Source organism: Lontra canadensis, unplaced genomic scaffold (genome assembly GCF_010015895.1).
Source record: "Lontra canadensis isolate GAN:19392208 unplaced genomic scaffold, GSC_riverotter_1.0 scaffold6, whole genome shotgun sequence".
NCBI classification, from domain to species: Eukaryota; Metazoa; Chordata; class Mammalia; order Carnivora; family Mustelidae; genus Lontra; species Lontra canadensis.
The window spans coordinates 34,578,846-34,591,761 of NW_022631000.1; the positions used below are offsets into that span (position 1 = coordinate 34,578,846).

At 40.3% G+C, this 12,916-nt stretch overlaps 1 protein-coding gene across 1 annotated transcript; it reads right to left on the minus strand.

Moving 5' to 3' along the window:
- Positions 1-2: 2 nt before the first annotated feature.
- Positions 3-12,639, minus strand: SSR3 (signal sequence receptor subunit 3). The gene is made up of 5 exons (XM_032852578.1): positions 12,459-12,639; positions 11,183-11,309; positions 6,233-6,331; positions 1,574-1,705; positions 3-304 (listed from the first exon to the last, which is right to left on the minus strand). The coding sequence occupies exons 1-5, from the start codon at positions 12,589-12,591 to the stop codon at positions 238-240; spliced, it is 558 nt and encodes a 185-aa protein (XP_032708469.1). The 5' UTR covers positions 12,592-12,639; the 3' UTR covers positions 3-237.
- Between the last annotated feature and the right edge of the window lie 277 nt (positions 12,640-12,916).

Consider the following 12,916-nt stretch of genomic DNA (forward strand, 5'->3'; position numbering starts at 1 on the left):
TTACCTTTTAATAAATGTCCTGGCACTCTGAGTTTCCCTTTCAATTCATTTAATTTCAACAGTCTGTCAAAAAAAGAGCCAATAAACAAATACTGAATTACATTTTGTTGGGTTTTTCAAACCCTCCAACTGCAGACTATAAAAACATCTGGGTCTCTCACCCTGACCACCCTGCTATGTTGCCATATACCACAGGCAACCCGTAGATACACAGCCAGGGGGCAAAGCCAGTACGGTCTACTTGGAGCCAGTAGACAGGAGGGCGATGAGGCCTGATGAAGCGCTTATGGACAAAATATAATTCCTGTAAAAATTCAACGTTAAGGAAAGATTAAAAGTGCAAAAGTAGTTCTTCCACAAAATAAAAAGAGCCCAACTCTTTGGAATGTGCTCTTCCCGTCTGACACTGTAAAATGATAATGATGTGCAGTCCCATTATCTGCAAATGCAATTTACAAGACAGAAGGCTATAAAGCTATAAAGAATGAAGAACATTCACAGGAAATGTGTTCCAGTTTTAAAAAGAAAATACTTGAGACAGAAACCTAGAACACATGATCACAAAGAAGACATCTGAATTCCATTTAACCTAAAGGAGAAGAGCTAATCAAGACTATGAACAGGAAGATGAAATTTAGCTTCCCTGCCTCTGGCCAAGAACAAAGGGAAAATAAGTCTCCTCTGTCCATCAGTGTTTTGGCTACAGTTGGCCTATAAAAGCAAGGAGGCTCTCTAAGTTCACAGCTACTCTCAGCCTCAGAATGGCACTGTTTAGGACAAACCATTCTAGTATTCCCAGAAGATACAAGCTAGAGAAGTCTATTTTATTACATAAAATCTAAGTCTGGCTGCACATCCTTAACTAATACCTTTAATAAATTACCTAAAAAAGAGAAGCCTGATTCTTGCCCCAAAGCTCAATTTAAGAGCAGCTTGAAACACTATTAAGATATTATGAAATGTATCTATTTAACTACACTGGCTATCCACCCAATTCCAAAGCCCCAAAATGTCAGCAGACACATGGACTTATGGCAGGAACTACCAAAGGAGGCAAGTTGCTTTTGATCCTCAGAACTTATTTTTAAATAGGAGGATAGGGGTGCCTGGGTGGCTCAGTGGCTTAAAGCCTCTGCCTTCGGCTCAGGTCATGATCCCAGGGTCCTGGGATCGAGCCCCCGTATGGGGTTTTCTGCTCACCAGGGAGCCTGCTTCCCTTCCTCTCTCTCTGCCTGCCTCCCTGCCTACTTGTGATCTGTCAAATAAATAAAATCTTTTTAAAAATTAAATAAATAAATAAAATAGGAGGATACACATGACCACAGATGTATGACTGCTTTGTAATACTTGTTATTTATCATGAGTTATAATTTATAAACTTCAAAAGAACTTTAAATCAAACCTAAAGCCCTTATTTTAAATGTCCAGAAACTTGCCTAAGGTCACAGTGCTATTCAGTGGACTGATTGCCTGGGCAGTTTTTCTTCATAGTAAAATAGTTTGGATAAATCAAAACCAAAACAAACTACTGCTTCTAGACTTTGAAAATGCTAATGAACCTTTAAAAGGATACACTGTAGGGTTGAAGTTCTTCAGTATAAAGAAGGAAGCAACAATGACCAAGACCAGGAAGAGGGTGTTGTTATAGAAGATGGAAAATGTTGTAGCTTCATAATCAGCAACTTCGTTCTTCTTCCACAAGATTCTGTAGACAGACAAACCAATCAAGTTTATAAATATGTATTAAAATATTTTAAATATGACATGGCTCTAATTCACTATAACGTAAGTTCTTCCTTACATATTCTGGACAGAATGTGTTTTTAATATTAAATTTAATCAGCATTGTACCCTTTTTTCCTGCTGAAAAAGACATTTTACTCAATTGATAAAATAGCTGCTCAGTCTATTACCTTTCTTCCCAGGCAGTCAGGGCTTTGGAGGAAGGGACAGATTAATTCCAACTGGCTTGGTTTCATCAGCAGCCTAAAGAGACATGAGAAGTTCCCTAGGTCCTCACCTAAAACAAACTCCACGATCAGTAGCCAGATGAAGCTTTCCTGGCTGTCTGCTGGCTTGAGACCCTCAACCTCCAGATTTCAGCCTTCAGTTATTATACCTGAAGAAAATCCTAAGGACCAAAAACTAGCCGTGGCTCACAGAAGCAGACTAGTCTGCAACTATCTTCAGCCACCTTTACAGGATTCAAACAAAGAATGTGCTCAACATAAAGAGGATTTTTTAACTTTTGTAAAACCCATTTACTTTTTATTTAACCCATTTTACTCATTATGTTTTATTAATTGACTAAAACCTTATCAACCTTTTCTTTTACCTGTTCACATGGGCAGCAGAAGTTACAGGATGCCTGTGAATAAGGTAACCTTTATTCCATTTGATTAATTAACTTTGTAAAGCAGTTTTTAAAAGAGTAGGTTGTGACCCATTAGTGGGACATGAAATCATTTGGGTGGATTCAATGCTCAGGGAAAGTAACTTGAGTGGAACGAGACCAGTTTTTTTTTTTTTTTTTAAGGTTTTATGTATTTATTTGAGAGAGAGAGAGCGAGCGAGCGAGCACATGCAGGAGAAGGGGGAGGGTTACAGAGAGAAGCAGATTCCCCACAGAGCAGGGAGCCCAACTTGGGGCTCGATCGCAGGACTCCGGGATTATGACCTGAGCTGAAGGCAGATGCTTAACCAACTGAGCCACCTAGGCACCCCAAGAGATCAGCATTTTTTTTAAATAGAAAAGTATCAAGGACGCCTGGGTGGCTCGGTCTATTAAACATCTGCCTTCAGCTCAGGCAGTGATCCCAGGGTCCTGGGATCGAGTCCCACATCGGGCTCCCTGCTCAGCAGGGAGCCTGCTTCTCCCACTTCCTCTCTCCCTGCTTGTGCTCTCAAGTAAATAAATAAAATCTTTAAAAAAAAAATATCGAGTGTATCACCCACATAATTATCGAGTGTATCACCACCATAATCATTGTTTTGTGAAACATTTGCATGTGTGCATGTTTGAGTGTATTTGGTCAAAAGGTGAAGTACTTTACTGTGATTATCAAAAAGGTTGAAAGCCTTCACCACTGATGTTTTGTCTCCCAAAGATCCACTACTCTGGGGTTAGATGATTCCTTCCACCAATCCTAAGGACAGCACTATGGCTAATGTCATTGGCCACTGCTGCATTTTATTCACCACATGTTTTAGTCCAAAGTCAACAAGCCCAACTATAAAGGAGATAAATGAAATGAACTTAACTTCATCACAAGAAGTCTGTGGTCTTCTAATATAAATGCCACAGTTCCTTAACTCTATGGATACCATCAACTTAAAACTTCTGTTTACTGTTAGTTTTGGGAAATAAAGGATACTATGTTAAATGCAGCCATCAACTACAAAACAGCTTCTGATTTCAGAGTAGTTTAAATGTAAATTTAGAAAACATATGGGACTTGGAATTGAAGGAAATACATTTTATCAGCTTAACACTGATGGAAGAAACCACTATCTCCGAAAGATGCACAGACCCAACGTGGTTTAATGCTAGAGAACATGGACAACAAGTGCCCCTGTTTTTAAGTCTCTGGTACAAGACCAAAGGAAGACAGGTTCCTTAATTAAGCTATTAGCATGCCTCCACTACGGCTGCCTAGATTATCCCACCTCCACAGGAGCACTCCTCCCTAACTCCTTGCCATGCCCTGATTCAGAACCATCTTCAGAACACTTCTGATGAAAAAAGTGGCTCACTCCTTTAGGTTACCCCAGCTCCCAATATGACCAGGTGTTACATCAGTGCACACACAGGACTGCCTTGGACAGGTTTCAGAACTTTCTCTAGCCCACTCGTATCCTGTTTCATTTAGAAAAAAAATGAAGACCATCCCCCCCACACACAAATGTCCTCATCAGCAACAGTTCTGCCAAAGCTTTACTGGTAAGGAATCTAGTTTGGGAGAGCACTCCCAAGGAGTCATTTTTCTAAAGAGCACTTCCTAGAAGAGAAAGACTGAGACCAAATCCAAGAACTGTTATAATCACCTAACGCTAAATGAGAGAACACTGGTAAGTCAAGAAGAAATAACACACACCCAGGGATAAATATTAATGAATCTCTGATTCTCCTCAGCTAATGTCCAATCTTGAATGGGGGGCAAAACAGTTTCAAAGTGGCATGGGGTACATAATCCAAATGACTGTAAGTGAGAGCTCTGAGACTGGGCAAAAAGGTGTTGACAGGCCTTCTCTTAAATTTCTTGAGGCAACTTACTTTTGAGGGAGAAAAATACTAGATCTTAATGGGAGTCCTGGTCCCAGTTATCAGTCAATCATGAGTAAACACCTGGATAAACTTTTTATCCGGTGTGGTTTTTGTGAAATAGTAACAGCACAAACTTCTACGATGATAAGAATAGAAATTTTACAACCTTCTGACACTCTGCATTTTATGTATCCACAGAACCTACACTTCATTCTCTTTGAAATACTGATTTCAGCCAATAGCAAAGGTATTTCATTTCTAATTCCAACTCTGATCTAGTAGTAGTGACTACCTGAATACCATGCTGAGAAAAATTCTGAGACATATCCCAGGATCAAGAACAAGTGCCAGACCAATCAGGCAAGTCTGCAGAGGGCAGAGGAGACCCATTTGCCATCTCTGCTATAATTCATCACCTGAAACCTATAGAGAAATTGGGTAGCTGTGATGCACACTTCAAGAACCACTTTTCTAATAAATACTATAATTTAATAAAAAAATCTCTTAGAAGTGTCCTAGATTCCCGCCCTCTATCACCATGCAAAAATTTATGATCAGGAAGCTGCGCAGCAAGATCTCATGAAAGCTATCCCTGCAAAAAGGCCTTCACTGTCACTATTTTAATACCGTGCCCTTCAGGAAGGACCTGGGATCTGGCTGAGTCGGTACAGCATACAACTTGCAGTCTCTGGGTCATGAGTTTGAGCCCCACATTAGCTGCAGACATTACTAAAAAAAATAAATAACATCTTAAAAAATATATTGTATCCTTCAGTTTTTATAAAGGATTCACAGGAGATAATCATTCCTATAATGTTTTATAGTGCTTTTCAAAACCACTAGAAGACACTGTCCATTAAGTTACTCAGTGTCCCTTAAATAAGGATCCACTTGATAAAGTCCTTCCAAGATTCAGTGCCAGGAAAGTTTCTTTTCTGAAGGACTTACAAGCTGCTTCTCATCAGACAATGAAAGTGTATGACCTCAGATGCTCCCCCTGACACTTGGGAGCTCAGAGCTAAGTTCAATGCTCAACTGCTATACCTAACTTGGAGATTCTTGTTTATCCAGTTTTTCTTAATTTTAAAGGTTTCTGCTCTTTCAAAATTGGACTTCTTTATTTCACATGTGCTTTAATATGGCAAGTCTCCACAAAGTCTTTCCGAGGCACAGTGGGTTAAAAATTCCATTTCACAAAGCACTTTGTAGATACTAAAACTTAAGATCTATGAAAACCTCATCCCGTGACTGTATTAAACTTACATAACAAGTCTTAAGCACAAGTTTATTCAATTATTCAGAGACTTCTGTTACTCAGATATTAGACTATTAAGGCTTCTAATAGTTGGCAGGAAAAACTGAGGGGAAAGGGCTAACAAATGTGGCACAGATTTGGGCAACAAAGAGAAATCAAGCTGTTTTCTCTTTCCCAACCAACGAAGATAACCAAGAACTGGCTGTCCCTAGGGAAACTCAGGAATGGAAATACCACCACCTAAAAATGCTAACACAATGCAATGTAAACTCTTCAGACCCAGAGTGGGGAGGTGATATGCTCAAGGTCACATAGCTACCAAGTGCAGAGCCAGCACAGAATAAAGCTCTGCAAGCTCTGAAACTCCAGGAGAGAGGTTAGGACAACTCTCCAAGCCATATCGCCCTCGTTCTTACGGTGGATTGACCTCCACACGGGAATTTATGCCCTCAGCTTCTTCAGATGTAAAATGCAAACAGCCCTACCTCACAGAGCTCTTTAAGGAAACAAATAAATGAACTGTGTATAACACAAAAGCATCTAGTGGGGGTAAAAACTCAAAATGTCAGTGTGATTGTTATTCCCATTACTAAGTCTTCTACGTTTAACCTCAGGCAATTCCATTATCCACATTATCTGGGCAACAACCAAAAACTTAATTTTCTACAAAGTATCCCCTTTTTGGATTGTTTCCAACAATTCAGAAGTCCAACCTTTCATCTTTTTCCTTTCGAGACATCTTTCTGTTATCAGCTTCGGAAAGTTTTCGAGTCACTTCTTTGGAAACAGCATCCTCCCTCTTCTGTGCTACTCTGGGGGGGGAAAAAAAAAGAAAAAAAGTTTCCACATGCTCCAGGAATGAACATCACCCTATCAAACACTCTGTACTTATATTTTGTATTGGCAACTATAGGATACTTTACATTTGAAGAAATAATTTTGACAGAAAATTCCAAGTTTATTATACTGTAAGAGCCATAAGAAGGTTCAAGAACTTCCAAGATGGAGATTATTAGTTATTGGTTTTGACTTCTGCTTTAAAAGGATAACTTTCCAAAGTTTAGGTATTTAATACGTAAAGAAGTCAAATGCTTTTAGCACAATTTAGTTATAAATCATTTTAACTCCATTTTGTTTTAGCCTATTTATTTGTTCAACAAATAAATTTGATAAGGCATTGACAAATGATACAGGATCTCAATGCCAGTAAATATAAGTAGACTTAAAAAACAAAAGGGGAGCGGGGCACCTGGGCGGCTCAGTGGGTTAAAGCCTCTGCCTTCGGCTCAGGTCATGATCCCAGGGTCCTGGGATTAAGCACCGCGTCAGGCTCTCTGCTCAGCAGGGAGCCTGCTTCCTCCTCTCTCTGCCTGCCTCTCTGCCTACTTGTGATCTCTGTCAAATAAATAAATAAAATCTTAAAAAAAAAAAAAATGGGGGGAGGGGACACCTGGGTGGCTCAGCATGTGAAGTGTCTGCCTTTGGCTCAGGTTATGATCCCAGAGTCCTGGTTGGGGCTCCTTCCTCAATGGGGAGACTGCTTCTCCCTCTGCCTGCTGCTCCCCCTGCTTATTCACATGCACAGTCATGCTCTCTCTCTGGCAAATAAATAAAATATTTATTTAAGAAAGGGTAACTGTTGGCAAGGAAGCGGAGAAAGGGGAATCCTCCTACACTATCAGTGGGAATGCAAGCAGGTGCAGCCACTCTGGAAAACAGTACAGAACTTCCTCAAAAAGTTGAAAACAGAGCTATTCTACGACCCAGCAATTGCACTACTGGGTACTTACCCCAAAGATACAAATGTAGTGATCTAAAGGGGCACCGGCACACCAATGTTTATAGCAGCAATGTCCACAATAGCCAAACTATGGAAAGAGCCCAGATGTCCAATGACAGATGAATGGATAAAGAAGGTGTGGTACATACACATACAATGGAATATTACGAAGCTATCAAAAAATGAAATCTTGCCATTTGCAATGACGTGGATGAAACTAGAGGGTATTATGCTGAGCAAAATAAGTCAATCAGAGAAAGACAAGTTTCATATGATCTCACTGATACGTGGAATTTAAGAAAACAAAACAGAGGAACATAAGGGAAGAGAGGAAAAAATAAAACAAGATGAAACCAGAGAGGGAGACAAATCCTAACACTCTTAATCATAGGAAATAAACAGGGCTGCTGGAGGGGAGTGGGGTGGAGTGATAGGATAATTGGGTGATGGACATTAAGGAGGGCATGTGATGTAATGAGCACTGGGTTATTATATAAGACTGATGAATCACAGGCCTGTACCTCTGAAACCAATAATACATTATATGCCAATTAACTGAATTTAAATAAAATGTTTAAAAAAATTACAAAGCAGAATCATAAAAAAATAAAAAAGAATTAACAGCTCTAATATATTAAAATAATACTTTTAACTTCTACTCAAAGAACAATTTTACTAAAAATAAATACCACAAGGTCAGGGATCAATCATACCACTTTTAACTAAATGAACCACTAGTTGTACCAAAAGATAATATGGAATCAGCCAGAAAAACAAAAAGTATTATTCAAGATACCAGATCAGAATCTTCAGTGATCAGTCCAGAAAAAAAATTTTTTTTTCCATCAGAAAAATCTATAAGGTGAATTTTATTAGATGAGATCGCTGGTGAAAGAGGATAAAATTTAACCTATGACAAAATACAAAAAGCCTCCAAAAGTTCAAGACATTTAAATTCAACATGGTGTATTTTTCATAATATAGGAAAAACTGGTTAGCCATAATTATAGAAAAAAAAAATAACTGATACAAGCAAAATCTAACAACTACCTACACAGTTCCACTGTGAAAATGTTCAACACATCTGAGATATATTAAAGGGAACAAAATGTGGAACGTGGAAATCTGTTCACTCTGTGTTCAATTAATTAATCCCTCATTACTCTGCTATATTTAGTTCTGGCCAGTGTACCAAGGAAAGGTGTGGAGAATTCAGGATGGATTCCTGAAAAGAAGGCCCAGGATCATTCAAGTCAATAGTTTTCAACCTTTCTTTAATCACAAGAGCTTTTGGGACACAAATTAAAGAACAAATTCCCAAAGATCCAACTTTACCTGATTCATTTTATTATGTAAAAGTTCTGTTCTTAAGGGCAGAGACTCTTATTTCTGAACCTCTCCAACAGACCAAGAACTCAATAAAGGTTTCTTGAACTTAACATAAGACCACTTTTTTCTAAGAAAGGCCAGCAGAGGGGTGCCTGGGTGGCTCAGTGGGTTAAGTCTCTGCCTTTGGGTCATGGTCCTGCATAGGGCTCTCTGCTCAGCAGGAAGTCTGCTTCCCCCTCTCTCTCTGCCTGACTCTCTGCCTAATTGTGATCTCTGTCAAATAAATAATAATAAAAAACTTAAAAAAAAAAAAGGCCAGCTGATAAGAAATGAATATGGTTTACAGCAGAAACACTTCTGAGCTGAACAGAGGGAAACACACACACACACACACACACACACACACACACACACACAGAGCCCATCAGGATAGGACACAGGAATAACTATTTTCAAAGGAGTTGGCTATCTCCAAGTATCTTTAAAACAGTCAATCATGTGTTCACAGGACAAATTTTCCTGAAGAGACCAAACCTAAAGATTAACTAATTAATTTCTCTTCTAGTTCTAAAATTCTATCTTCACCTAACAGACTCATAACAACCTGTCAGGTTTATTACAACTCAAGAAGTCCCCCCTCTGTCTTAGGGCTCTTAGTAAGTCTCAACGCTGAATGCTCTAAAACAAGACAAAGGTCATTCTGGTGGCCCAGCACTCAGCCAAATGAGATAACCCACAAAATCAACTGTTTTTCGTCTATTATTTTTTTTAACATATTTCAGAACTGTTCCAGAATAAAAAAGAAAAATACCATCTATTTAATTTCTTAAACCAAAACATCTTTGCAAACATTTTTTTAAAGTCATGCAACCTTGAAAAAAATTCCTACGGGCTCTGTCACCCCCAATCTCTCTGACACTGCACATAAACATTATGGGCTCACTATGCTTGACATGTCACCTGCATTATCTTATTTAATCCTCGCCATCTGTGAGGTACCATTAGTATCCCAATTGCACAGCTCAGGAATGGGACATCTAAAAAGATGAAATGTGTGCCCAAGGCTAGACATTTAAGAAAGGGAGAGCTGGGAATGGAATTCAGACTGTCAGCATATAAGCCATCTTCCCTTTTACTATGAACACCTACCCGTACCCTGCATCTTCCTGGGGCTTTAAGCTTTAACACATCTTGTAAAACTGTAGGAGCTTCGACATGAGTGGCAGCATTTAATATTAAGTCAAAACTATGATTAAAAAAAAAAAAATTCCACTCTGACAGAACCTATTAAATAAAGTCAGTAGAAACTGAAATTTTACTGAACTAAATGTAGTGTTAACTGTCTTAAGGGTCAAAAGACATGGCAGTGGCCCTCAAGAAGTCCGGAGCAGAAATGAGGAGATTTAAAAAAACAATTTTAATTCCAAAAAGGTTAAAGAAAAATAATATGCAGAACAAGTCAAAAACTGGGAAGTCTCAAAGGGAGTGAGTTCCAAGGATATCACAAAGGATTGGTCATTCAAGGTGCCCACATCTGAGGGCTATCCACAGATGACTACACCTCACAAGAAAGCCCAGAACAGCAGAGTCCAAGACAGCTGAAACCGGAATGGCAGTTGGTAAAGAGGGCCGCCAAGCATAAAGATGATAAAGGTGAGCACTCTGCTGGTCTAGCAGAAAGGCAGTCACACAAACCTGAGTTCCTACAGATCCAAGACAACAGCTGAGAGATGCTGAGGCCACTTTCAGCCACTGAGGCCATTTCTGGTCTTCATACAATAAATCCCTTTAACTGAGATCATCTCAACATTTTTTTTTTTTTTTAAAGATCTATATATTTGGGAGAGAGACTGTGGTGGGGGGGCAGGGGCGAAGGGGCGGGGAAGGGGTGAGGGAGAGATTATTCAAGCAGATGCTTGCTGAGCGTGGAGCCTGCACGGGGCTTGAGCTCAGGACCCTGAGATCATGACCTGAGGGGGGGGGGGGGAAGAGCCAGTCTACGCCGTTTATGTGCCCCTCATTTCAACATGTTTCTATTCCTTGTCACCACAAAGAGCCTAACATAGAAACAAACTTAGAAAGGATTTTTATAATGTGTGATCTTAAATTAGAGGAAATATGATAATCTTTTACATTTTTACATACTTGTAAGAAAAAATGTAATAAGCATTAAAAATGTCAGAGTTAAAAAAAAAAAAAAAAGACCACTTCTTTCATGTCCAAAAATAGAACATGGAGAATCAGAACTGTTATCTTCAGAAAGAATTTCATTTGACTTCAGCAATATTAATTTACCTGGTGCTGTTTTTCTGATAAAACCCATGATTAAGGCTAGTGCTCAACTGTTCTCATTTCCCTCTCAAAACCTACTTCTATTAAGTGTCAGAAGCAGTCTCTGCTTCGCTTAGTTAATAATTCTTTATAGCATTAATATGCCTATATACATACAGTTCAAACTGATATTTATTGAAAACAAGACAAATGGTCTTTAAGACATCCTTCTATATAAAAGTGCAACATGTAATACATACTTTCGCTTCACAAATATACTTACTTGTGTTTGAGAACAAATTTCACATTTTTGTATGCAAAGGCTACCAAATAAGTGCTTACTAGGGTCATCACACTATAGAGAACAGCAGACTGAATAAGATCCATATGCCATATTCGCCAATATAACCCTGATTTAAAATAGAACAGGAGAGGGGGAGAATACAAAAAGGAAAACATTACCACACAGTTACAAAGGCCTGCCCAATTAATTACAGCTAAGTCGATAAAATACAGTCCAGGTTAGGAAATCTAACACAGTCTAAGAAGATCTTCAGAACTGATAAAGTTAAGGTCTCAAACGTCCCCAGCTCAGAAAACTTGAAAAACAGAACGGCTTGGGAAGCCATTACTAGTCCAGACGAGATTTCTGCTTCTTCTAAAATGAAAATAAAATCTGGATTAAAACAAAAATCAATTCAGACTTCAGGTTTTATTCATCAGGGCACTATTAAGCTAACCACGAGCTGCTCCAAAACTCCACGTGCAGTCCCAAGCCATAGATTACATGCTGACGTGGCTCTCTGAAATCCAGGCAGTGCTCTGTGCTGTGCAGCCAGTGAGGTTTTAGAAGGCCAAAGGAAAATGAATCTTAACTGCCCAACAAACGTGCAGCAGTATGAAGCAGGAGATTCAAATTCAGGAAACCTGAGCTATAAAAACAACCTTTGCCTAAGTCTGCAAAATTCCTCCATCTAAGTGAGAATTCTAATTGTCCTAACAGCATTAAAAAGTTTAAACAAGTTAGAGCGCCGGCTCTTAGCACTGGTGCAACCTCTCACCAAATTAGGAAAACGACGTTCAGCACTGTGAGTACTTCACCCAAAGCTACACTTCTATTCGAGGGTTAATGGGAATTTGACTCTGACCTAATTCATTAGTTTTTTTCCAAAATAAGTAAACGATAACGTTTTAAAGCTCATAACGGCAAACAGTTGTGGGTAAAAAACAGAAGATTACATATGCATGAATGTCAGCACAAAATCTTAACTAGACGGTTTGTACAACAGGAGCCGCCATCCCCAAACTAGTAAATCACAATCTCTGGGAGCGGGGCCACAAGTGACTTTCCTGTGATGCCTCCCACCACTCTCCCTGTCGAGTACACTAAGTTAAGGCCCACAGAAGCTACGTGCTATCCCCGTGCTCAGGACAAGCTAGGGGCAGCCGCCGGCCGTAGGCCCCAGCGCGAACTCCCGCCAGTCGGCCGGGCCCTGCCACGTCCCTGCCCAGCCCGGCCCGCCGGCGGCCTTCGCGGCCCGCCTGCTCCCGGCGCTCACAGATGGGGATGGCGGACACGATAAAGGCATTCCCGAAGAAGAGAGCGGAGGACTTGGCCGAGAGGTTCCGGCTGAAATCCTGCAGAAGCAAATCCTCCTCGGACTGCTGCTTGGAGCCGCCTTTGGGAGCCATGGTAGACCGGAGCTTCGAGCCTGGAGGGCGGTGCTGGGTAAACGCCACTGGCCCCACCTCCACGGCCGCCGTATCCACTAAGGGCTCGCCAGCGCTAAGCGCGGAGGCGGGACTCGGCGCGGCGCGGGAGCAAGCTTGCCCAGGATTGGCCCGCGGCATGGACGTCTCCCGGTGTGATTCGGCAAGCCGGCCAGACTTCCGGGTTCTTGGCCAGCCCCGTGGCTAGTTGGGGATTTGTAGTTCCGTAGATACTTAAGAAAACTTAATTGACATTCCATTTTACAGGTGCCATCACGCTTTCGGTTTCGTTGGAATTCCAAAGTAG